The 26,334-nt window shown below is 52.3% G+C and overlaps 1 protein-coding gene across 4 annotated transcripts in view; it reads right to left on the minus strand.

Moving 5' to 3' along the window:
* Positions 1-26,334, minus strand: part of RPTOR (regulatory associated protein of MTOR complex 1) — a gene marked incomplete at its 5' end in the record, with an annotated part of 98,813 nt that overhangs the window by 18,493 nt on the left and 53,986 nt on the right. For all 4 annotated transcript variants that reach the window (XR_014591336.1, XR_014591337.1, XR_014591338.1 and 1 more), the window contains 14 exons: positions 661-785; positions 1,250-1,364; positions 3,554-3,659; positions 7,924-8,034; positions 8,822-9,002; positions 9,778-9,881; positions 13,536-13,654; positions 19,163-19,321; positions 19,749-19,889; positions 21,127-21,244; positions 22,716-22,856; positions 23,811-24,002; positions 24,575-24,640; positions 25,122-25,196. Coding sequence is in view for 1 of the 4 variants with exons in the window: in XM_083874501.1 (XP_083730627.1) it covers positions 661-785; positions 1,250-1,364; positions 3,554-3,659; positions 7,924-8,034; positions 8,822-9,002; positions 9,778-9,881; positions 13,536-13,654; positions 19,163-19,321; positions 19,749-19,889; positions 21,127-21,244; positions 22,716-22,856; positions 23,811-24,002; positions 24,575-24,640; positions 25,122-25,196 (1,753 nt within the window). The remainder of the gene's footprint in view (positions 1-660; positions 786-1,249; positions 1,365-3,553; positions 3,660-7,923; positions 8,035-8,821; positions 9,003-9,777; positions 9,882-13,535; positions 13,655-19,162; positions 19,322-19,748; positions 19,890-21,126; positions 21,245-22,715; positions 22,857-23,810; positions 24,003-24,574; positions 24,641-25,121; positions 25,197-26,334) is intronic.

A 26,334-nucleotide genomic window follows, 5' to 3' on the forward strand; every position in this document is an offset into this window, starting at 1 on the left:
TTTCAGCAAGGGTTGGATTGGAAAGTCTTTGCAGCACCTACTTGAGAGATTTCAGTGCTGCCAGGAAGAACTTGCAAGTTTGATCCTGGAAATGTTTGATCCTGGGAATGGCCTGAGATGAGGGAAAGGAAGGGGAGGGGAGGGGAGGGGAGGGGAGGGGAGGGGAGGGGAGGGGAGGGGAGGGGAGGGGAGGGGAGGGAAGGGAAGGGAAGGGAAGGGAAGGGAAGGGAAGGGAAGGGAAGGGAAGGGAAGGGAAGGGAAGGGAAGGGAAGGGAAGGGAAGGGAAGGGAAGGGAAGGGAAGGGAAGGGAAGGGAAGGGAAGGGAAGGGAAGGGAAGGGAAGGGAAGGGAAGGGAAGGGAAGGGAAGGGAAGGGAAGGGAAGGGAAGGGAAGGGAAGGGAAGGGAAGGGAAGGGAAGGGAAGGGAAGGGAAGGGAAGGGAAGGGAAGGGGGAGAAAGAGGTCCAGAAGAGCTCAGCTGGACTGGACTCATCCCAAGGCTCTGGTGGTGGGACAGTGTGTCCCTGACCTGTGACACTGTGTCCCTCACCTGTGGCAGTGTGTCCCTCACCTGTGACAGTGTGTGTGTGTCCCTCACCTGTGGCAGTGTGTCCCTCACCTGTGGCAGTGTGTGTGTCCCTCACCTGTGGCAGTGTGTCTCACCTGTGGCAGTGAGCAGCAGGGAACAGTCCTGCCCGTTCAGGTACTCCATGGCCGTGATCCGCGTGTACCGAGGGTTCCCGTTGTGGAAATAGTCCAGCTTCTCCCCTTTCTCCCAGTCCCAGAAACTGTGGGAGGAAGAAACAGCACAGAAAACAGTGAGTTTTCAGCTCTCTGTGCAGGCTGTAAAGAGATGGACTCGTTACAGGATTTGGCATAATTTATTAACAACCTGTAATGGAATCATGGAATAGTTTGGATTGGAACAACCTCAGAGCCCACCCAGTGCCACCCCTGCCATGGCAGGGACACTTCCCACTGTCCCAGGCTGCTCCAAGCCTGCCCTGGGACACTGCCAGGGATCCAGGAGCAGCCACAGCTTCTCTGGGCACCTGTGCCAGGGCCTGCCCACCCTCCCAGGGCAGGATTTCAACACCTCCCCTTGATGAGAGAGAGCCAGGACAAGGGGCAGCTGTCCCTGCTGTCCCCCAGGGTCCCCAGCCCTCACCAGATGCTGTCCCTGCTGTCCCCCAGGGTCCCCAGCCCTCACCAGATGCTGTCCCTGCTGTCCCCCAGGGTCCCCAGCCCTCACCAGATGCTGTCCTTGTCAGCCACGGCGATGCAGGGGGTGAAGGGGTGGAATTTCACCACGGAGGGCACACCCGGGTTCCTGTTGAGGAAGATCTGATCGTCCAGCCTGGAAATGCCTGTGGGGACAGCAGGACCTGTCACAGCTGGGCACAGCCCCGGGGAGAGCCCTGGCTCAGCTCATACCCAGGGATGTCCCCAGGGATGTCCCCAGGGATGTCCCCAAGGCAGCTCCAGCTTCCCAGTGCCACAAGTCCCCCCGGCCGCAGCTCTCACCAGGTCACCTCCAGCCCTTCCCTCCTTCCAGGAGTTTTAACAATCTTAAAACTCTTAAAAATTTTCCAATTCCAATGGCATCTTGGCCGAGTGATCAATATTAAACAGAGCAAGGCATGCACACAGGCTCATGGAAAGTGTCAGCTGTACTGTACATGACTTTTATCTCCTTCCTCAGCTTTCCCAGCCCAAGTTAATAATCTGTGCCCACAGGTGCTCAGCACACCTCCAGCTCCTCTGGATCCTCATTTTGCAGATTTTTTGATTAAAATGCTGCTAATCAGCCATCACCCTCTGCAAGGCAGCCTGCTCATCTTTCTGCAGGTGTGCAGCACTGACCATCACAATTCCCTTGCAGCAAAACCAAAGGAAGCCACCTCAGTGGCAGAAGGACAAAATCTCTGTTTTCCTCATATTTACATTAAAACTTATTTATTTATTATTGTGGAATGAAGAATACAGCTAAATTCCTTTTTTTTTTTAATCAAAGTAAGTCATATTTGCTTCCACGAGGATTTTGACAGGTAATCAAAGATAATTCATTTGCAAGGAAAGATAAAACCGTATTCCAAGTCTCACTTCCTGCTGATTCAAATTTCTTTTAATTTGAAGATTCTCAGACCCCCCCAGAGCTGTCTCAGGTCTTGAGGTGCAAACCAGGGACTTTGCTGACAAATCCTTCACCCTGACAAGCAAAGAGAACAAGCCCAGCCCAACCCAGGGAAATGCCAGGCTGTGCTGAAGGAAAAACCAACAGCATTTCTTCAAAATATAAAAATTACAAAAATACCTTTTTTATTTCTTTTTTTTTTTTTTTTCAGTTTAAAACACAGCATTTCGCTGTAGCTTGTGGATTATTTATTTAACCTTCCATCTCAGTTCCCTTCAATTTTAGGTTAATTTGCAAATGAAAAATGCATTTTCCACGGAGACTTTGAAATGATGGGTAAAAGATTTCTCCCACCCAGTTCTCAGAGCAGTTTGCTATTCACAGACAGTGCTGGGACCCCTGACACTGCTGGCTTTTGACACTCTCTGAATTCATCACACAAACCCCCAAACCCAGGAGACACCCCCCATTCAGCCTGAGTTTGTTTCACAATGCATCCATTGAATCTAATTTTCATTAAAAGCTTGTAAGTCTGTTTTAATTCTTTTTAATATTTCACGTTTTCATTATTTATTTTTTTTTTTAAATGAATAGTGGCATTCCAGTCACTCAGGTCAAGCAATCAAATATGAGCACTGCCTAAAAAGAGATTTAACTTCTCCAGGCAAGCGTGAAAAATCCCCTTGTTTGTATTCCAGCAGATCTCCCAGGCCACCTCCTGGGCTCCAGGATCATTTCTGATGATATCCTGCAGTTTCCTGGTGTGAAGCTCCACGCTGCACTCACAGCAGCAGATTCCAGTGATAAGGTTGAGCCTTGGGCACTTTTCCTTCAGCACTTTGGGATTTCCAGCCCTCCAAAAACATCCCTGGGGAGGAGCAGCTCCCACCCAGCCCAGGCAGGGCACCAGGAGCTCCTGGAATTGTGGCTCCCCAGTCTCTGCTGCTCAAACTGAGGAATGCAAATACCTCAGGAAGGTTCATCAGGTTCCACTTTATTCAAATAAATTCCTGTGCTGAGAGAATTCCAGCCCAAAGCTGCCTCAGAGAGCCCTGAAGATTCAAGCCCAGGTTCCTCCCACAGACCTGAGGCACCTTGGGATAAAATATCCCAAATAAAGTGGGATATAAGGAGTAAATATCACTTACAGAGCTCAGCAGGGCAGGGAACGTTAGAGACATCCCTGAGGTGTCTCCTGAGCTGGGGGGACACATCCAGCAGCTCCATGGTCTGTCCCACACCAAACCCTGAACCTGCAGCTCTGGATTTAACCCTGCAGCATTAACCCCTTCAATGCAGAACCTGAGCTGGGTAAAGGTGAGAGCAGAGAGTGGGAGGGAACAGGCACCATCCTGAGGGGCCATCACTGATTGGGATGGTGGCTAATTGGGGTTTTGCAGCCTGAGCAGGGCAGGCACTCACCCTTCTGGATGATCTTCTGGGCCTGTTTCCTGACTCTGGCGTTGCGCAGGAAGCGCCACTCCCGCTCCTTGCGGATTTGGCTCTCCAGGTCGTGCTCCTCGGGGATCTGCAGGGCAGAACACACACACACACATCACCAGTGAGCCCCAGGAGTGCAGGGTGAGCTCAGTGATGCCCCTGGCCCCTCTGAACACTGCAGGTCTGAGTAGATTCAATGCTGGTTTCTCTCTTAACTCTCCTCGGCTGAAAAGCGTCACGAACCAGCCCTGGGATCAAAGAGAGAGCAGAGCCCTGCCACAGCCAGCTCAGAACACTCTGAAATCTGTCTGTCCTGCTAATCAAGGGCTGCTGGCTGAGCAGGGCATGGCTGCATTCCCAAATCCCTGGGATTGTCCAGGTTTCCATTACCATTTACCTTGTTTTGGTCCCCTGTTCTGGAAAACGATGCCCCTGTGTCACCTGGGCTTTGGTTACACACAGAATTCCCCCCAAAACTGGAGAGTGGCCCTGCAGCCACAGCCACTCTGAGCCATTGGATGGTATTTATTCACACCCAGAGCTCCACGAGGCCAGGCCAGCCCCAGGGCTGCTCCCACCACGGGCATTCCCACCCTCATTCAGAACACGGGAGCAAATGGAATAAACTCACCCCAAACCATGGCAGGAGCTGGATATGAGGTGTTCTTCATACTTAAAAAATTACCCAAGACTCCCCTGCCCCAGAACCAGCCTTGGATCAATTCAGGAGCTGAGCTACAGGGCTCTGACCCAGCTTCCTTTAATGCTGGTTGTTCCTAAGGAGGAACTCTTGGAGAAAGGAGACAAATTCTCCACAAATTCCCCTGTTGTCCCTGAATAAGAAAGTCTTTAAATCATCTGTCACCATCACAAACACTGCCTTCCAACCATGTCATCCTTTGGAAAACAGCTGGTACTGAGCTGGACTTCTGCTTCTGTGAAATAAATAAAAAAACAAGAAACCCACCCTCCACCTTTCCTCCTGGCAAAGAAAAAAAGCACTTTATTTCAGCACAACACCTATTTAGACAGGCAATGACAAACGACCCCTAATGAAAAGCAATAAACAAACCTGAGCTAAAATACATCAAAGGAATTTGAGAGGGGAGAGATGACACCTACACCTTAATGAAAATCCAGCTTCTCTGGGAATAAATTAAAGGAAACCCAGGGAAGAGCCCTTGGGCCACCAGGGCAGTGTCAGAGCACTCAGGTAAAGGCTGTCCTGGCCCCCAGGAAGAGCCCTTGGGCCACCAGGGAAGAGTCAGAGCACTCAGGTAAAGGCTTTCCTGGCTCCCAGTTGTGTGGCTGAAGGATCATCCTGCCAGGAGGGAGGGAGGATTCATGGAAATACCAAACACAGCTCTGCTCCCTCCCCTGGACACCCTCCAGCTGCAGGATGGGGACAGGTCCTTCCCCAGGGCTCCAAATTCCCCCAGACAGGACCCAGTGAGCACCTGAACTCTCCCAGCTCAGTTTTCCCTCCCTGATCTGGGTCTGTGCCTCTCCTGTGGCAGTAGGTGCCAGGAGGGGAGCAGGGAGCACTTGGCACAAGCTCCAGAGGTAAATCCAGCTCTCCCTGGTCACCATCCCTGCAGCAGTGGCAGCATCTCACTCCTCTCCCAGGACTTCAAGCCAAGCAGCTCCAGCAGGGATTTATCAGGAAGGGCTGCTTATGTAATTCTCACCTTCCAGGATCCTTCCCAGCTCCTGCCTGCATGTTCTGCCAGCCCTGGAAATAACAGACGCTGGCTCCCGCTCTCCTTGACTCAGGACTTCCTGACAGCTGGCACCGAGGCTTTCCTGTTCCCCGTGGCTCCCAGAACAGCCCTGAGCAACCAGGGATTGCAGGAAGAGGAAAAGCTTCTGCAGAGAGCAGAGTTAGGGCAGGGACCTGCTTTTCCTGGCACAAGGAGCATTTACAGTGCAGAGTTTCCTTTCTCCGTTGATTTGATTAGATAATCAATAAATCAAACCTGGAATGATGGCTTGGAACTGAGCCCCTGATTTACACTGGAAATTAATCCCTCAGTCTTTCCAGTGAAAGCTTTCTCAGGGCAAGGTCCATGAAGCAAAACTAAAGCCATAAATTAAATATGACTAAGATGCACTCACAATCATTTTATGTTTATTCATTACAGGAACGGTTGCCTTGTCTCTCCCTGTTTATGAAGGCAGGGAGCAGCTCCAAAAGAAGGGCTGGAATAAAGCATCAGTCTCATTTCTCCATCAGCACTTGGTACACTTCACTCTTTGCCTTTTTCATGAGGCTGAAAGCTCCCCAAAGGCAGCAGGCAGCAGGCAGGACTGTTCCCTGCTGCTGCTGCAGGAACAGGGACTGCAGGAACAGGGACTCCATGGAAACTCAGCAGCACCCGAGCTGTCAGCCCTGACTGTCAGCCAAGAAAACTCAGACAGTTCTCACAGAGGGATTTCTCCCTGTCCCCTGCACACACAGCAGCCACTCCAAGCCCAAAGTCATCTCTAATCCCTGCCAGGACAGGGTGGCACCTGCAGAAAACTCCCTCTTCCTTGGCCTTTCGAAGCTGCTTTGCAGAAGTAACAGGGAAATCAATTCTCTCCCTGGTGTGATTAAAAAACACAGATTTGGTTCTGTCCAAGCTTCACCCACAGCTGGTGAGGATCAGCAGCTCAGCCTCAGGCAGGGGCAATTCCCAGCCCCTGGGAATTTGAATTTGAGCTGCATCTCTTGCAGAGATGCAATTCCCATCCCCAGAGGCTCAGGGATGTTCTGCCAGAGCCGGGACTGTGCCCTGCTCCTGCAGAAATCCCCTTTCCTTGCCTCCCCTCCCTGGTTCCTGTGAATTACAGAAGTACAGGAATGCTCCACGTTTTTTATTGCCTCCCCTACAGCAACTGAGTCTATTTTATATGCAGGAAGTAGTAGTAGAGCCACTCCCCCACAGAGCTCCCCATGTCCCCACTGCCCGTGCCTGGTTCCCTACTCTGATTTATTTTATTAATAAAGACCCCCCTCTTCCCTGGGAAGAAGTTTTCTTAGGGAGCAGATGAATGATTTTAATAAGAACTCAGAGCTCAAACATCATCTCCCTCCTCCTGTGCTCTGGTCTGGGTTTGAATCAAGGCACTGGAGCTCATCTTGAGGAGAAAAATCCCTGGTGGGCACAGCCCAGGTGTGCCCACAGGAATTCCTGGGTGGCTGCAGCAGAAAGGGAATTTCACAGCAGCTGAGGAAGTGTCAGTAAATCCTTCATTGGTGATTCCCCCTGGAAATCAAGAGCCAGCCTGTTCTGATATTCTTAAACTTGTGCAATTACCTCAGCCCAGCACCTGGACAGTCCAGGGGTAGGGGGATGATGGCTCAGCCCCAAATCCCAGCTGAGGCTGGGCTAAAACCACACAATTTCCTCATTATCACCATCTCAGCAGCAGTGCCTGGACACAAACATCCGTTGTGGGGAGGCATTAATGGAGCCTGGGCATTGTTCCTGCTGGCCACTGCAATCCCTCCAAGAGATGCAGCTCAAAGTCCTGACACCTCTGGGCTCCCTGAGGCTCCCAGAGCACCTGGAAGTTGCCTCTAATGAGGGAGATTTACTGCTTGTCCTGTTTCATACTTAAACCTGAAACCTGAGCTTTGCCTAAAACATTCTGGGAATTTAACAGCTAAAACGTTCTGGGAATTTAATAGCTTCTCTTTCCAGTCACTGACAGCCTTGCCCATCTCTTAGGAGCTCTGGTTTGAGTTTTTCCTGAAACAAGGGTTCAGTTCCTCTCTCACTTCACACAGAGACAACTTAGTTACCCAAACAAGTCACCTCTGAAGAGACCTGGATGTAAATTTGTAATTATCACCCTTATTCTTCACTACAACACAACTCCTAACATTTTTTTTAAGCTTTAAAACTCAACAATAATTCTCCCCAAACTTCTCCTCGTGGGCATCCAGCCATGCTCCTCTGGAAGTTGAAGGTGTCTGTGCTGGAAGCAGAGCAGCTCCCAAACCTCATTCATTTATTTTAAAAAAACAATTCATTTTAGCTATAATGCAACTTTCTATGTGCAGAGAAATAAAACATTTCAGACAGAACAACTCTGCAGTGCAACCAGGCAAAACTGGGGGATCTGGATATAGAATCTCCCCTCATTGCTGCATTTTTTGTGGGTTGTGTTCCATGGGATTTTCCCCTGGGCTGTGTCTGTCCCACCCTCACTGACCCTTCTGCTCCCTCTGCTCCCTTCTTCTCTTACTGACAGGTCCCACAGCTCCCCAGGGCAGCACCAGGTGAGGAAATCCATCCCTTTGCCTCCCCAGAAGGCAGGAAAGAGCAGGGACAAAGGGCAGGGCTGGCAGAGCCCACCAGGGTTACCTTCATGACGGGCTGGGCGAAGTACTTGGCGCTCCAGTCGCAGAATCCCGTCTGCACGGCGGCCGAGATGAAGCTCTTGTGTCCCACAGCATCGTCAGCATCATCGGCTGTCTGTGGGGAGGGGACAGGGCTCAGCCCCTGCAGGGACAGGGACACCCCCAGGGACACCCCCAGTGCCCCAGGCAGGCACCAAGAGCCTCCAACACCAGGACAGGGCAGGGAACTCCGCGCTCCCGGCTTTGGGATCAGGTCGCTCCTTGGGAAGGTGAACATCCCTCAGCTGCAGGATCTGGGCTGCAGCAGCCCCACAGCACTTTAGGGAGGTTCCTAGGAGGAGTTTTGTCACAGGATCCCCAGGATGTGGTGTGGGGAGCAGCAAGGAGGACTCAGGATCAAGGTGGATGTGGATGTGTCTGTCACACAGCACAGGACACCCCATGGGAGAAGGGAAAAGCTGCTCCATTCCCAGCCAGGCTTTCAGAAATACCCTCCAGGCTGCTGCTGCCAAACCCCAGAGAAGGGGAGGTATTGCTACTGCTGGCTCCTTGTGGTCACAGCTGTCCCTTGTCCCTGAGAGCAGCCCCAGGGTCGGGCACCTGACTCTGGGCTGGCATTCAGGCACACAAGTGTTCACAAAAAAATAAACCATGGGCTCTGATTAGACACATTGCTTAGTGGCAGAAGTGAATAATGCCCTATCAAAAGCTGTAAAACACGATTTATCCTGAAGAAAATAAATTAATCAATTTTTATTTGGCTGGTTAGAGGCAGCCAATCTGGATTGGCAGCAGCTGGAAGCAAACGAGGGATGCACAGAAATAAACCACAACCGACAGAAAAGTGGGACAAACCCCAGTGGGCAGAAAAGCTGTCAGAGCTGGCAGGGAAGTCTCCTCACCTGTTCTGGGCCTTTGTCAAACATTTTCCTCGTCCTGGGGAACTGGTGGGAGTGGGGGGTGTACTGGACCCCCACGTTGGTGACGTTGGGGCGCACGGACGCCAAGTCCCGGCTCACCGCCTGCTTGGGCACCTCGTTGGTCAGGCTGGAGCTGCTGGTGCTGGTGGTTGGAGGTGACCCTCTGAGGGATAGAACAGAGGGACAGGCTTTGGGGGTCGCTGGACACAAGATTTGTGTGTGTATTGTGTTATTTTCACTTTATTTCTTATAAGATTTGTGGTGCTTCCACTGCAGAAACATCACAATTCCCACATCTCCTCCAAAGACCAAACCTACCCCAAACCAAGAGTGAACTCTGACTGTGCCAACTCCAGACTGAGGGGATGAACCTCAGTGTTCTGAGAATCTGTGATGCCTGACCAGGGACTGCACTTCCATGGGAGAATTGAAGCTTCAAACCATTTGAATTTAAACTGGGCCCTCTGTTCCAGCCTGGAATCTTACTGGGGCACACTGGTTATGGCACCAGCAGAGATAATGTGTGCTGTTTTCTCCTGGAGAGGAGTTTTGGGCAATAATCCCATTTTCAGCCCCCAGCACTCCCTGTTTCCCTGCAGTTCAGGCAGGCTGTGATGTCCATCAGTTAACCCTGGCTTTTATCAGCAGGCACAGCTCAGACATCAGTGGGAATTTGGGCACCACAGCTCAGGGAAGGTAAAAAACAGCCAGGGCAGCTCTTCCCTTCAGCTCACTGTGAGATACCCACAGGGGCCAGTTACTCTTTGCCCTAAAAGAAAAACAGCAAGAAACTCCCCACCTTTTCCCAGAGCTTCCCTCCCTGGACACCTCACCCTGCTGAGAGCAGGAGCCCCATTCCCGTCCCTGGGGCAGTTCCCTGGGATGGGGCAGGGCAGGGATCACCCAGAGAGGGTGCAGGAAGGCTGGGCTGGACTTACCCCACTTGGTGGATGTGCATTCCTTTGTTGGTGGGGCTGGCAGGGGCCGACTGGGTCAGCGAGGAGGTGTCCAGGATGCGCTGGGGGCGAGCGTTGACCGTGGCCTGGGGAGAACAGGGAGCCTGAGCAGCCAGAACAGCCAGCCCTGGGCAGGCAGGGAGCTCCCCATGGGCTGGGGGGAAAAGCAAAGCCCCTGGGCTGCTCCCAACACCAGGTTGTTCACTTAGGCAGGAACACTTACCCCAGAGGGTCTTTGCTGCCTGCAGGGAAATGGCTCTGAGCAACCAGCAGAGCCAGCTGCAGGCAGGACCTGCCCCAGCAGCCCCCAGACAGGGCAGGGGGACAGGCTGGGGTCCCCTCAGCTGCTCCCCAAAGCCACCAGCCTCTCCCTCACAGCTCATGACTGATTCCTGCAGCTCCTACCGTGACCATAAATCATAAAGCAGTTCTGAGGTTCATAGAGAACCTTGTGGCTCTGCACAACTCCCTGACAGGAGGGGACAGCCAGGGGGGTCGGGTTCTGCTCCCAGGGGACAACAGGGCAAGAGGAAATGGCCTCAAGCTGTGCCAGGGGAGGTTTAGGTTGAGTATTGGGGAAAATTCCTTCCCTGAAAGGGCTGTGCAGCCCTGGCACAGCTGCCCAGGGCAGTGCTGGAGTCCCCAGCCCTGGGGGGATTTAACAGCCCTGTGGATGTGGCCCTTGGGGACATGGGGCAGTGGTGGCCCTGGCAGTGCTGGGGGAATGGCTGGACTGGATGGGCTCAGAGGGCTTTCCCAGCCTAAAGGATTCTGTGATTCAGCCTCAAGCCTTCTGTAAAAACACCTGGACAAAGCAACCTGGGCTGAAACAAACTTTCCTCTTAAGACTTTTTGATGTCAGAAAGTCTCCAGAGGCCAAGGCTGACCCCTGGGCCCCTGTTGTTTGTTTTGGTGCTCACAAAAAGCAGGTCTGGGCGTTTTCCAAGGCTCAGGCCGGGAAGGAGAACTGCACCATTCCCATCTGCATCATCAACATCAATCCCAAGGCAGGCGCAGCCTGGGTGAGGCCCAGCAGTGCCTAATGAGGCCAGGGAAGAGCAGAGCAGCAGATTCCTGCAGGAAGGCTGCACGCCTGGGCAGCCCACTCACCACCTGCTCACACCCAGCTCAGCCCCAGAGCCCTTCTGGAGAACCAGATCCACAGCCTGGCTCCAGTAAAAAATACCCAGCAGGACACTCTGGGCTGGTTTGGTAACAACAACCACAGAGTCACAGGATGGGGAGGTGGAAGGGACCTCTGGAGATCAGCCAGGTCAACCCCCCTGCCAAGGCAGGGCCACCTGGAGCAAGGGACACAGGGATGTGTCCAGAGCTGGGGAATGTCTCCAGAGAGACTGGGTTGGATGGGACATTGAGAAGAAATTCTTCCCTGGGAAGGTGGTGAAGCCACAGGGTGCCCAGAGCAGCTTCCCTGGATCCCTGGCAGTGTCCCAGGGCTTGGAGCAGCCTGGGACAGTGGGAGGTGTCCCTGCCATGCAGGGCTGGAATGGGATGAGCTTTAAGGTCCCTTCCCACCCAACCCACTCCATGGTTCTGCAATATTTAGTCCCCACACTCTCCAGCTGTGGAGGCCCATGGATGGTTTGCTAAGCTGTTCCCCATGAAGCCCCCAGCCCCAGCCAGAGCCCCCAGACCTTCTGCTCAGCTGTGCCAATGGAAGAAAACCTCAGCTGGCCCAGCTCCAAAATGAAGCCTCTCCTTCCCTAAATTTTACAGTAATTAAACCAAAATATTAAACTCCTGGAACACTGAAGTGTTTTACATCACCTGAGGCATTATTTTTGTTTAAGTACAACAATTTTTGTTTGCATTTCACTGGCAAAACTCAACCCCCGAGTGGGCAGCGCTTGCACACGCTGGGGAGGAGCAGTGCCCACGTCCAGCACTGCCTTCTACATCCAACCAGCTCCATCAGCACCAAGGAAAGGTCTCAGGACACAGTTAGCAAAGCTTTAATTGTCACTGATTTGCATTGGAGCTCCTGCCTGAGCTCCCAGCAGAGCCTGAGCTCGGCCCTGGTGCTGCAGCATGGCTGGGATGGGACCAGCAGAGGCCAGGGCAGCACCTGAGCCTGAACCCTCACTGGGGTGGGCAGCTCACAGCTGGAGTCATTTGTGTTTTGGGGGTTTGGTTTGCATAAAAAGCCTCGTTAGGAGCCACCCAAGGCAGGTGGTCCTGGCCAAAGCAAAGCCCCCGACATGCAGGAGCCAGGACTGAACACTTCCCTTACAAAGGCAAAGAAGAACAAATCAGTTTTGTTCACTGAAGCATCCCCAGATGAAAACCCTTGCAGGTGGGAATGTTTCCTGTTTTCCAAGGCCGTTGGAAGAGCTGTTGCCTGAGGAAGCAGGGGCAGAGCAGCTGGCCCAGCCGTGCAGTGTGAGATGCCCCATCACTTGAGCTTTGGGTCAGCACCAGCACAGCCAGGCCCAAACTTGTCACAGTCAACACACAACTGCCCCCATCAGCCCCAGCATTCCCCAGGGATATGACAAGGGAATGATCACAGCTCCTGCTGGCACAGCAGCATCGATATCAGGATTGACACCAGATATCTCCACTGGCCAGGGAGCAACTCCTGAAAACACATTTCGGTCAGGAAAAGCAGATCTGGTTCCTCCTTATATCCCTTTTAATAGCAGGAGCAACATTTCACTTTGCAAAGAGCCTTCCAAACACAGAACTGAAGTAGTTTCATGCATCTAGAGCAGAGAGAGGGAAATCTTCCACCTTTTCCTTTCCTTCTTCCCCTCGTTTGGCATCTCCAGCCTGTCATTTGTTGTACCCCTGTCCCAGCAGGGCAGGGCTGAGCTTGCTGCCCCCACTACCAAGAGAATTATCTGTCCCAAACCCAGCCCTTACCACTCACTGGCCACGTGCACTTCAAACAGATCAGAGTTCAAGTCAGTAACTGTTGTCTCAAGAGAAAAAGTGATTTCCAAGCAGAGATCTCTGAGGCATTAAAAGATGGCAGTGCACACAATGCTGGCATCTCTTACTGCAGCTCCAGCCCCGCAGCCCCGGGCTGAGGATCTGGGATTGTTCCCTGGAAAGGCCCAGTAAGAGAGTTCCCATTGCAATGGCTCATGGTCTGGATGCTTGAGAGGCCAGAAAGGTTCACACAGAGCTTTCTGTGCCCAGCCAGGGGACGCAGGGGCTGAGAAGATGTCCTGGGGTGGCCTGGCCTGGGGGAAGGTGCTGCCCCAGGGACATCTTGTCACCCCCGGGATGAGATGGGATGAGGATGGAGGTTTAGGCACCCAGCCTGGGCTGGGGTGAGGAGTGGCAGGGGTCTGCATGCTGACTCACATGTACTAGTTCACCTGGGTTGGAGAGCCGTTGTGGCTTCAGTCTGCAGGCCAGTCCCACTTGCATTATCTAAATCAGTTTGCAAACGGATAATTTAATGAAGGATACTTAAGGTTTGTCCCAGGGACTGATCTAGACAAGCAGAACTTCTAAACCAGACCTACTGTTCGAGGTCTGCACCTGATTTACACCCTAAAACAACCCCAGGCCCTCCCCCATTTATTCATTTTACCTGATCGAGGGTTCAGAGCAGAGTTTTATCATCGTGAAGCATTTTAAAAGCTCCTTCTGCAAAAGGCAGAGCACTCCAACAGACCCATCCAGGTCAGCCTGCCTAAGCCTTGCCTAAGCATGAGACAATCCACATCCAAAGAGCTGGCAGGCACAGGTGAGCAGGGACAGGCACATACCTTGTAGGCAATGCTGTTGAGAACCTTCATGGCCAGGTCAGACACGTCAGGATAGGGGTCAGCAGCCAGGTGAAGGAGAACTCTCCAAATTTGGGTATAGACGCTGTTGAAACTCACACCTAGAATAATAAAAAACCACAACAACAAACCCCAAAGCCCTGCAGCACATGACAATCCATCAACTCCAATTCTTTGATGTGATGTGAGAAAATTCATTAGAACTCCAAACAACCTGATGACATCTCGGGGAACATCAAGAGAGGAGCTCAAAAACATCCCACATGGGCATTTTGTCTCCCTTTGCCTGTCTGTGAACTCTGCAAGGGCTTGTGAAATCAAAGTGGGAGGAAGCAAAATAAATTAAAGACTCCCTAAATCATCTCCAGTCCAACTCCTGTTTTTTGCAGGCTCCTGAAGCAAATCACCTGGAAAGGCCAAGTGGAAAATATCTGGGCTGAAATATTTAATGGGATAAACCCACAGCTCCTGCCTGATGCTGTTGTGATTTTTTATTGAATTGTTCAGGGGGCTTGTACACTCCACAAGTTTACTAAATGTTTAAAGCAAAGCTTTAGGAGTTGAGCCCTCAGGAAGGAGCAGAGTCCAACTCAGTCTTTCCTATTGACATTTGTATCAATTCCTCCAATTTGTTATTTAATGAGCAGATCAGCTGTTCGGTATTTCAGCAGAAGGGACTGACAGATTCGAAGTACAAATCAAATTAATAAGCGCTTGCAACAAGTGACAGAATCCTGTGAACATTTTATTTGGCTGCTTTTTTGGGGGAGAATTTGTTTTTTTCAGGCTCGGAGCCCTGCCGGTGTCTGATCGTGCAACGCCCCAGCTGGGAGTGGAGCCATTTGGACAATGTTAAAGTGGTTGCACTAACAACAATAATAATAAAAAAAAAGAGCTAAAATAGAGATTTCGGATGAGTCACAATCAGTGCTAAATGACAGATCAAGCTGTTACTGCTTCTCTTCCCGTGTTTCTGGAGGCATCTAAATATAAAGTTGGGGAGGGAAGGGTCCTGTGGTCAGCAGGCAGATCCTCACCTGGCAGAGCTAAACCTGATCTCTCTGCAGGAGAGCAGGATGGCACAGAGCAGCTCTGAGCACTGCCTGAGAGCTCCAGGAGCCCACAGGCTGCTCTTGGGGTGCTGCTCTGAAAGGAGAACCTTCCTGTGCCCCAAAAAACAGTGACAAATCACTCTGAGAGGGTCAAGGCAGCCCCCACAGCCCAACTCCTCCCTCCACCCCACCTGCAGAAGGTCTCCCTCTCACCTGGCTCATCACCAAAGGATGCTCCAAGTGACATCTGCTTAAATCTGCACCTGGAAATCTCCCAGGTGTTTATGGAGAGACCACCTGTACTGTGCTGTTGGTGTGCTGGGGGTGACCCAGGCACATCCTCCCACTATCCCAGGTTATTCCAACTTGACCTTGGACATTTCCAGGGATCCAGGAGCAACCAGAGCTGCTCTGGGCACCCTGTGCCTCCCCACCCTCCCAGGGAAGAATTTCTCCCCAGTGTCCCATGTACACCCTGCACTCCAAGCCTCTGTGTAAATCCCCTCTCCAGTTCCCTTGGAGCCCCTTTAGGCACTGACAAGGCTGTAAAACCTCTGACAATGTAAATTGTTCTAAGGTTGTAAATTGTAAAGGCTGTAAACACATATTTATGTAATATTGTATAATATTTATATAATACTGTAAAAACTGCAAAGGCTGTAAATAGATAACAATGTTAAATCCTGGGAGCTTCTATTACCAAGGAAAGAAAAACTGGAGGGGGGAAGGATGAAGAACAAGAAGGGAGAGAAGGCAAAGTGCTACGAGGTGTGGGAGGAAAAAAGGCTCAGCTGGTGAAGCAGCAGCCAGGTAATGTCTGAGGTGTGCCCAGAGCTGTGCCCAGAGCTCTGCCTCCCACACTCCAGCCTCTTACATAAGGGCCACTGGGAAATCTGGATGCCTTCAACTCTTAAAGCCCTTGAAAGAGAGTAAAAGGAAAGGGAGAGGAGGAAGAGTGAGGAGGGCACCCAGCTGATTTCCCAGGGGCTCTGATAACCACCTCATCCACGGAGAGAGAAACCCAGAGACATTTTTTATACATCTGAGTGTCAGGGAAAAACCAAATTTTAAGCAGAACTGTGGCAGTGCAATTCCCCCTTCACAGCCTTTGTGAGAGAACCTCAGAAAGAGAAGCAGCTCACCTCTGCTGTGGCAGCCTTTGAGGAGAGCACAGGGAGTTTCTACAAAGGCACTGGGGCTCAGGGCTGCTGCCATCACCTCACTGTCAGTGCAGGAGTGACACTGACCCAGCTCCAGTCCCTGGGATGAGGGGAACAGCAGGAACAGCAGCTCCATTTCACATTTAGAGCTCCAGTACCTGAACTGTCCCCAAAATGCAGACCAGGAGCTGAGCAGGGCATTAATGGAAGCAGACAGCTCCTGTAATTAGTCACACCGACTCCCAGCCAGCTCAGAGTACCTTGCAGGGTGGACTCATGTTTACAAAATGATCCCTCTCTGCTAAGAATGTCAAAAATAAATTGCCTGCCTTTCCCCCCTGCACAGGTGGGGTTCAGCTCACCCGTGAGCCCCGAGGATGGGCTGGGCTCCAACAGCTCCAGGGAGAGCCACACTGGATGCAAACCCGACTGCTGATGGCTTTATTTATTCCCTTTGATTTGCCAGGCTGGGACAGGGTTTCTTTCCAATCCCCTGTGAAAATCACTGCAGTGATTTCAAGGCCTGAGCTCCACAGATGGGGCAGTTCCACTTCCCGCAGGCAGCGCAGCAAAACCAGCCCAGTGCTGCTCCCTGCTCTGCTGGCCCCGAGTCAGCTCCTGGGGAGGCACTGCAACCTTGCATGGCCACGGGGGGATGGGGAATTAAACCTTCAGACAGGCACACAGGGACAGGGCATGGAGCCTTCTGGTGCAGGGAAATGCAGGTGAAATATTTCAGCCGTGAGGATTCGGGGAGCTGCTCCCCGTCAGTGCCAACCACAGGAATGTGCAGGTACAAACCTCTCCTGCCAGGAGGAGAGGGGACACCTCAAATCCCCCCAGCTCCCTGAGCTCTGCCTGGGGGAACAGCTCAGTCCCTGCAGGCACAGCTCAGTCCCTGCACACCTGAGCCCTCACCAGCCCTGCAGGGGCTCATTCCCACCCCTGGGCAATTCCAGCTGGAGCTTCCAGAGCTTCCACACAAGCAGCTCATTGGAAGGAGGTTCCTCAGAGCAGGTATCCCCTGGCCAGAGCTGGTGTCACCACTGGGGAGACTGAGCAGCCCCTGCAGCAGTTCCCATCCCCAAATCCCTGGATTTTGCTGTTGTGCCTGTCCCCAGTTACAAACACTGCTGCCTCACCAGCTCCTCATTATCTCAGGGCAATAACACAGAGGGAGGAGGAGGCTCCCCTGCCCCAGCACTCTCTGTTTCCTGCACCTCAGTGTCCACCTCCACCTCTGCTCTCCTCACCCTGACTGCAGAACCTCCGCCCTCACTGGCACTCTGAGGCAGATCCTGGGAAATGGCAAACAAGTTCTCCCACCCCCAGCCTCTCCTGCTGCAAAAGACAACAATTCCCCAGCATTTCATTGCTCCAAGATTTATTTTCCTCCTCCTTTGATCACTCCTTAAGATAATCTTTCCAGAGGAGCTCTCTGTAGGACAAAGGCTTTCATGGTGCAGTTTGGATATGAATAATCTGCCTCGAGGTATGCAAACCCTCATCTCAACTCCATCCCTTTTTCCTATCTTAAAAACTGAACATTTCCAGGACACCAAGATTAATGAGTGGCTGTATGGAAAAGCAGCAAGGCTCAGCTTCCCTTCCAAAATGATGTCTTTGTTGACTAACCACAAACTGCCTCTTGCCAGCTGGAAAACTGGGCCAGAAATAAATGTCTCTCCTGGTACTGGCCTGTCTGGCCAAGGAGCAGCTGCCAGAGAACACAGAGCTCGCCTCAGACTGTGTCTTGCTGCATTTGGGGAGCCACAATGGGGACATTTGGCCCACAGCTCGCTGAGGAAGTGTTTGTAAAACGGGACAAGGAGGAATGGAGAGGTTCTCCTCAAGTTTTTTGGGAAGGAGTAGGTTGTGTGATGCCTCAGTGCCAGTGCAGAGACTGATCCAGATCAATCCCTCCCATGCCAAGTTCCTAAAGCTGCCAGAGAGGAACAAAGACCTGAGAATCAGCAGGTTGTGGCTGCTCCTGGATCCCTGGAAGTGTCCCAGGCCAGCCTGGACAGGGCTTGGAGCAGCCTGGGACAGGGGAGGTGGCACTGGATGGCCTTTAGGGTCCCTCCCAACCCAATCCATCCCGATCAATGAACCAGCTTAGGGAACGCAGAGCACAGAACACAAACTGTGGCTGAAAATTTCTCCTTTCCCTCTTACAAACCAAATTTCTGCTTCACTTGGAGCCTCCTCACAAGCCCCAAACATGTTTTTCATTGCTCTGGCTGTCTCAAAAGCTTGGCAGAGGCATTACTGCAGAGCCAGAGCCCCATTTCCCCTTTCAGAAGACACAGAACAGAGCAGAGCATTCCTTCAGTCCCAAATCTCTTCCCCCTGGGCTCTCCCCTGCAGCAGCAGCAGCTTAAGGCACGTCAGGACAGGAGGAACAGGGTTGGCCTGGGCTGCAGAGCTGTGGGGGTGGCTGGGGCTGTGGCATCTCTCCTCGGGGAGCAGGAGACAGGCCTGCAGGATGGTGATGCTTCAGAAGGAATGAGAAAAGCCTGGCTTGCAGCAGGCAAATGGGGAGGTAATGGGATTCTGTGCGAGTCATGAATTTTAAACACTTCCCTAAGCTCTGCTGTTTCCAGCTGGGTCTGAGCTCTTTGATGGAACAGGAGTGAGGGAGGCCTTGGAGAGCTGCTCTCTCTTTCCAAGGTTCCCCTCAGCACCTCCAGCTCCTCTCCAGAGCCTTTTCCTTTTCTTGTGAGACACACACAGCAGCCATCAAGCAGACACCAGTGGGAAAGGGAAAACTCAACTCCTAGCTCAAGATGGAGAGAAATTTCCCACCATCCCTGCCATGCTTCAGAAGATCCAATGTCATTACTGATAATCAAAAGCAAATTAACTGATCAAGTTCCTAATGAACTCATGATTTTAAACTGCCACAGGGGCTCAGTAATTACAGTTCCTCAATCTTTCAACTCGGCAGAGCCAAATCACCATTAATTCTCCTAGAAAACAGAGCAGAGAAAATGTTTCTTAGGTCAGGGGCAGTTCTATCACGCAGGTGATTTCTCCCTGCACTGATCTGTGAAAATATGGGCCCATTTACTGATTACAGAGGAAATACAGAGACTTCCCCCAGCATTTCCCTGGAAGGAGGCCATTCCAAAAGCCAGGTCCCTCTGCATGGTGCCTGTGATGTGGTGCCAAAACGGCTCAGACTGCTTGAAAAGCTACAGGTAGTTTAAAGCAAAGCTGTTGTGGCCCCCACATTTTTTGTGCCTGAATTCCTTTTACAGGATTTCAGCAGAGCTCAGAACTGGAGCCAACAGCTCCCACTCCCATCCCTCCACTGGAGTGACCCAGCCACGCACAAAATTCTGCTGGAATCAGGATGCCAATCTCCCAGAGAGGCAAGAGGGAAGGATGTGCTCACCTATGAGGGAGTTGAGGGAGGAGTAGGAGCTGACTCGTCTCATCTTGTCGATGGTCTCGAAGGACAGGATGTACTCCTCGTTCTCGGGGCTGCCCAGAGTGCTGCTGGCACTGCTGCTCGTGCTCAGGTTCCCAGGGGAGAACGCCACGGAGCTCCCAGCTGCCAGGACAGAACAGCAGATGCTGGAAGCAGGACTGGCAAGAGAACAATTTTCACCCAGACATAACAGCCCCTTTCTAAATCCAGCCACGCTCAGCCAAGGAAACCCCTCGCCCAGGGGGGCAAAGCCACAATTCCCCTTTTTAATACTGAATGATTAAACACAGAATAAGCAGAAGATTGAGTTAAAAATCCACTTCTGCTTGGAAGCTGGAAGGCACATTTTTACTCCCCAAACACTCAGAAAAATCAATGCTGAAGACCAGAAAATTGCAACTAATTACGAGGGGGCTCCTCATCCAAATCCTCGGAGCTGGACGGTTTGGGGTGAAGTGCCAATTCCAGTCAGTGCTGTCCTGCCCGTGGCAATTCCTGGCTGACACGAGGGGTGTGAGAAGCGGGAGAACAGGGCAGAAATGTGCCTTACACTCCTCGTTGAGGCTGAGGTTCTGCAGGGACTTGTTGAGGTTCCTGGCGGTGGTGACGGCGCGGATGTTGCCGTAGGAGCTGACGGGGCGCAGGCGCGGCGTGCACGGCCCGTCCCGCACCGGGGTCAGGCTCCCGCCCTCTGCCAGGCAACACCAGGAGGTTATGGCTGGAAACAACCCCTGCCACAGCACTGGGCTGATTTCCCAGCAAATCAGTCATTAAAACACCAACTGACACAAACAGGATCTGGAATTCTCTGTCAGGATAAAAGGGAATAAGGTACGGCAGCGGGTCTGGGATGGATCCCACGTCTCTGCTGCCCACGCTGGGATTTGGGACATCCAGCCAGGCCAGGAGAGCCCAGTGCCTCCCTGGGGCTCTGGTGACTCTTCTCTGCACCCAGGTGGTGCTGAGCACTGCCCAGCCCCTGTGCCAGGCCTGGGGCAGCAATGGCCAGCTCCTCCCTGCTGCTGCTCATTGAAATCCCCCTGGACTCTCTCATCCTCAGGAGCGATGAAAATTCTGCTTTTCTGACCAAATTTCAGGCCTGATTTCAAGTCATATTTCACCCTGAGCACACACAGTCCCACGGCCTCAGAGGGCTGCTCTGTTTCCCTGCACTGTGGTGGTGGGGGGGGCAATGCTACCAGAGTATCCCAACTTCAGGATTCTTTTGGATCAGGAAAAGCACTGTATAAACTGCATGCAGTGTTTATTTCCTGCAGCAAATGGGGAGGAGCTCATTTTCCAATATGATTCAATTATTCAGAGGACAGGGAGACTAAACCACCCTGTGCAGGGACAGCACACAGTCTTGTCTCCACGAGTCTCCTGTTATCCTTCAAGACTTCCCCTGCTGTTTACATCTAAAGAAAAGGTGAGGTCAGAGACAACTTCAGCAGAACATTTCATTCCTCACACAAATTCACAGACACAACAAAAGAGATGAGGTCACAGGCTCAGAGTACTGAGTTCTTCCCTTCTTTGTCTGGCCCTCCCAGCAGCAGGGCTGGCTCAGGGTGTGCTGGAGCTCTCCCAGGTCAACGTGACACTGAATTTTCAGTGGGGAGGAAGGAAATGAGCCTTTGTGCTGCCCTGACCAATATCCCCAGCCCTGAGCTGAAGGGAACCTCTCTGAGGGCAGGAGTGGAGCCACAGCCAAGGCTTAGGTAGGTGGAGGATGGATTTCTCCAGTGTAACATCTCACAGGGATGAACAGACACCAGATCTCCCCTCCTTGGCACTCCCCATGTCACAACAGGGCTCTTTAATAAATCCCCACCAGCACGAAGCTCACTGTGTTGGGAAAACCCCTTAAATAATTCCCCAGTCCTTTCAGGCCTTACATGTCCTGCCCAGCCAAAGCCAAGCCCCACCTGGAGCAGCTGGAGAAGGCAGGGGATAATTCTTCTCCTCCTCGATGAACTGCAAGGCCACGGTGCAGAAATTGCTCTCGTACTGAACCACCAGGTGACTCAGGGCCACCACCAGCTCCTGGGGACAGAGCACAGGAAACATCTCGTGGTTACACAGCTCAGAAAAAAGGGAGTGAAGGCAAACACTGATCAGTATTGTGGGTGTTACTGGGTGCCCATCCAGGGTGATAATCCTCCCTTAATTCAAGGGCTGAACTGCAGAAAGCCACAGGACTCTGTCTCACACACACTTAACTCCTCACAAGGCTTTTCTACCTGGACAGGCTTCTTCCCCTTTGAGGAGGTGTCCCTGCCCATGGACAGCAGGGCTTGGAATGAGATGAACTTTAATGTCTTTTCCAACCCAAACCATCCTGGGGTGCTGTGGCTGATTGTGCCCAAGTTTGTCAGACTGATGGAGTGTCACAGGCAGCCCTGAGCTGGCCCAGCCTTTAGGGTGTGCCAGGGCTGGGGGTTCTCAGCCCCCCATGGCACAGCTGGACCCTCCTGGCCCTGCCCAGCCCCTCCAGAGGCACCTCCTGCCCGGCCCCTGGGAACAGCAGACAGGAGACAGGGCTGCCTTTGGCTGTGTCTCTGCTCAGGGACTGATCTCCCAAGGAGAGATTTATGAATCTCACAGAGCATTCAGTGTGACACGCAGCTCCCTCTTGAATTAAACTGATTAAATGCTGGAACGAGACAACAGAAATGAATCTTTGCCACAACAGTGACAACTGCCAGGGTGTTGATGTTCCACTCAAGTAAACACAAACATTAGGACACTTCAGAACAGCCCTCAAAAACAATCCAGAACGTCAAAAACCATCTAATGTACTACTGATGGTGCATCAGAAGCTGTAACTCTCCCAAACCTGCTGTGGGGCAGCATTCCTGGAGCTCCAAAGGCAGGGAGACCTTTCCAGTGAGCAGAGCTGCCACATTCTCTGCACAGACTCAGGGGAGCTGTGGGGGGCCAGAGCAGAGCTGGGGTACCTCTCCTGGGTTGTGGTGTAGGATGTGCACACAGTATTTATTCCATCCCCATCCCCATCCCCATGAGCTGTTGGAACCAGGTGGGGCAGTGTTTTCCCAGGCCCCTCCTTTGGGCTCTTCTGCTCATGGCCCATCAATGCCTTGCCCAGGACTCACAGGGAACTCCCTCCAGGAGCTCTCTCTGTTTAATGGGCCATCAAGGAGCCACTGCACGACTCCTCATCCCATTGGGAGATGCTCCCAATGCCCAGGGGGAGGAGCCAAGCATTCCCACCTGGAGAGAATCTGGCATTTGGGACAGGACAAGCAGCCCTGAGCCACTGGATTCCCAGAGGAGCAGAGCTCCCAGACCTTTCTGTGGGATCACTGCTTCAGGAAGAGCCCCTCACCTGGACTGCTCCCACCACCCTGCTCAGGGTGTGTTCTGACTCTGTCAGCGGTCTTTTTGCATTATCGCATTTATTTTATTTTATTTTACTTTTTTTACCTTTCTTCTTATTAAACTGTATTTCTGACTGGAGCTTCTCCCTGTTTTTGCTGCCAGAGCAGGACAGTACCTTGCGGACCATGGGGCTGCCATCGTTGATGAGCTGGGCCAGCATCATGGCCACGTTGTGGTCGATGGTGGTCGAGTGGTCCGTGCGCTCCGCGGAGTTGCCCACGAAGGTGCCCAGAGCAAAGACTGCAGCACAACGAACCTGGGGACAACAAACAGCCCTGGCTGTCCCCTCTGCTGCCATCAGGCTTCTATATACCCCCACAAAGTGCTGCACACCCAAACTCCTGTGTCAGGGGAGGAGCAACAACCCCAGCAGCCTCAGCAAAGCGAGTTTTGAGCATTCACAGATGGGCAGGATGTGTTTAATTTCCCAGAGTTACTCAGTGACCTTCCCCATGGGTGACTCTTCCAGTTGGTGTTGCCTTGAATATTGATTAACAGGAGTGAGGTACACACAGCTCCTTGTTGGGATGTGGGTGTTTTACAGGAGTGCTGACTGCAGTCTTCAGGTATGGGGTTATGGGGTGGTAGATGATGGAAAAAAGGAGAAAAATCAGGGAAAAGTTTGGAAAGCCATCCCAGCTCTGCAGAAACACTGCTCAAAAAGTGGGGAGGATGGGGTGAGAGGCAAGAGGAGGAGGATGCAGGACAGAGACTGGATGTGGAAGGGAATCTCATCTCTAATCTCTGCACGTTATCAGAGCTGTTTATCTCAGCTCCCTTGTCCCAGTGTGTGTGCTGGCTCTGATGGGCTCTGTCAGTCACTGCCAGGCCCTGCACAATCCCTCCTCTCCTGGGAGTGTCACCAAGGTAAAACACAGCCAATTAAAGATGCATTTTCCCAATGAGCAGGGGGAGACGAGTTTTCACACGTGGACAAAAAGACTAGAGGGTTTTTTTTTTGCAAAACACAGTGAGTTTTGGGAGCACATTTTTAAGGAAGCAGAAACCGTGGCATTTCCCAACTGCAGTGGCCAGGTCTCAGGGGTCTGGGGCTCTATCAACCCCCTCTTTGGAAGCTCCTCTTGTTTGATTTGCATCACCTTGAAGTGATGTTCCTCTGAACCAGACACAAACACAAATCTGCAGAAGGCCCTGCCATGCAGGAACTTCTCTCCTCCTGCCAGCTGAGCAGGAGAGCTGGATTTTTTACCTCTGGGATTGGATCTGAGAGGAGGCTGTAGAGCTTCTCATGGGCGCTGTCTCTCACTCCACACCACCTGGCAGAGTCAAAGTTCTGCCAGATCCTGCCCAGACAAATGGCCACCCACTGCCTGAGGAGAGGGTGGGGATCACTCAGCTGCTCCAGGCAGATCGCTATCAGGTTCCCCTGCAGACAGGCTTCCTGCAACACACACCAAGCCTTTGTTTGGGATGACAGCTTCCCACCTCATCCCCACAGAACCAGATATTTCTGAAGGAGTCAGGAAGCCAAGAGAAAAAAATAATCGTTTAGTGGTTCCAGGTTGATTTTTGTTACAGAAAACCAGCAGCATGGAGGGAAAGGCAGCCAGAGTTGATTAAATAGTTGAGCATTAAAATGGTTTTTGTAATGCATGAAGCTTCGTTTTTCCTCTTTGGAAACATTCCTTGCACCTGTCAGAGCTCTGGGGTTTATGGCTCAATCCACAGACCATTCCCAGCCATCAGGTTCCCACTGGACAGGAGCAGGACTCTCTGTGCCAGTGGCTGTGAAGAGACTCCTGTCCTTGTCCCCCACTGCCAGGTGCTGGGTACAGAATGTCTGTCACATCTCCAGGCCAATTCTGCTCTTAATCCACACAGAAATAACAAAACCCAATGTCCTGCTTCTCTTTCCAAGTTCAGGTTTGGGCTTTAATGCAAGCCAGGACACTTTTATCAAAGCAAAGGCATGAGGCAGAGAGAAGATGAAGGGAAAAGGCTGCTGGGACTCACCTGGCCAGTGTTGTAGTTGTTGACAATCACAGCCAGGATGAAGGCTGTCATGGTCCTGTGCTCAGCCTGCAAACAACACACACTGAGGGTCACCTGGAGAGCAGGGCAGGGAGCAGCCACAGCCCCCCTGGAACACTATCCCAAGAGCACTTTATGCCATGTTAAAATAAAGAAAAGTCCAGCTTTCTTTCCCCTTTCTTGGCATCAGCCCTGTTACACCCCAGTATCCTCCCACCCAGCCTGGCCCCAAACATCCCTTACGGGAACCCAGCTGCTGCAGAGGGAATTCCCAAAGCTCTGGGGCAATTCCCTGCTCCTGGAGCCCCAGTTCCCACCCTCAGAGACTCTGCTTTCAGAACTCCAAATGAGTTTGTAAAGCCCTGGTTGGTGTGGCTGCCTCTGTCACAGCTCAGCAGTGACTGCCCACAACATCTCTGGGTGCCACTGCAGGGGGAGGCAGCCCCACAGGGCACCAGAACAGCAGCACATCAGCTAAAACAGGGCAAATAAATGGTAAAGAGTCTGAATAAATGGGACTTGTCCTTACTGGCATGTAAGGGTCTGCCAGGACTGAGAGGAAATACTTGTGTCCATTGTCCTTCACCAGGTCAGCCTGGCACGACTGAAAAAGAAATCAAGAAAACCACAGTGAGAACCCACAACACACAGATCTGTTCCCACAATGATGTATAAACCTTTCACTTCTTAACCGTTTTCCTCCAACTTTGTTTTTCATTTGAGAAGCCAAATAAAGCTCAAGCCCTTCCTGGAGGCTGCAACCAGAACAGCCCCACAGGGACAGGGCAGGGAAGCCTCTGCCACAAACAGCAGGAAAAATGTGAGTTCCTGCTGCGGGCAAGAGTCAAAGGAGTCATCTCTGTGCCACATTAATCCTCCCCAGCACATTTCTATCTCCTGCTACAGCCTGGGGAGCACAGGGCAGGTTCCTGGGCTGGGCTCAGGAGGACTCAGGCCTTGGCTGACACACCAGCTCAGGCTCCAGGCTCATTCTGGGGTCACCCTGAGAGGATCCACATAGAAAAAGTGAAAATGGAAGGGAGGAAACCTTGACATGGCATCAGCTCCCTGTGGCACAGCCAGAGACAGCATCGTGCATTTTCCAGCAGGAGGAGAAGGGGAAGGAGGGAACTCACTGCTGAAAGGGGAGGGGATGGCAAGGCAGGGATGCAAGAGAATATTTCAGTGCTGGAGAGAGTGGAGCTGCTGGTTTTGGCAGAGCCAGGAGCAGAGGGCCTGGATTGCTGCCAGGCTGCAGCTACGAGAGGCTTCCCCAACTCTCTGTGCCCTCTGCCCTCCCAGTGCCAGCACTTTGTGCTCCTCACACAGAACAGCCCCTGCCTCTGCTGCAGTGAGGAGAGGCTGCACAGCTCCACACTCAGCTCCTGGGGCTCAGGGATGGCCACACTGAGCTCCAGGGAGTGCCACGGGAACCCAGCACTGCTGACACCTCCTCCTCCTCCTCACGGAATAAACAGCTCCACTGTGAGTAATAACACAGCACGACCAAAGCAGGCTGCAGGCTCGGTGTGCAAGTCCAGAACTGACAGAAAACATTCTGTCTGCAAGGAGCTGCTGCCTGTCCCCTCCCTCAGCATGTCCCTGGGGAAGCTGCCCCCTCCTCCCTTCCCACTCCCACCATGTGCTGGTGGAACGAGTGAAACAGCACAAAGAAACCCAAACCCAGCACTGAACAGCTTTTTTTTTATGTTTTGCTGTAAAGCTCAGCCTGCAAACAAGTG

Source organism: Zosterops lateralis, assembly GCF_965231275.1.
Source record: "Zosterops lateralis genome assembly, chromosome: 18".
Taxonomy (NCBI): Eukaryota; Metazoa; Chordata; class Aves; order Passeriformes; family Zosteropidae; genus Zosterops; species Zosterops lateralis.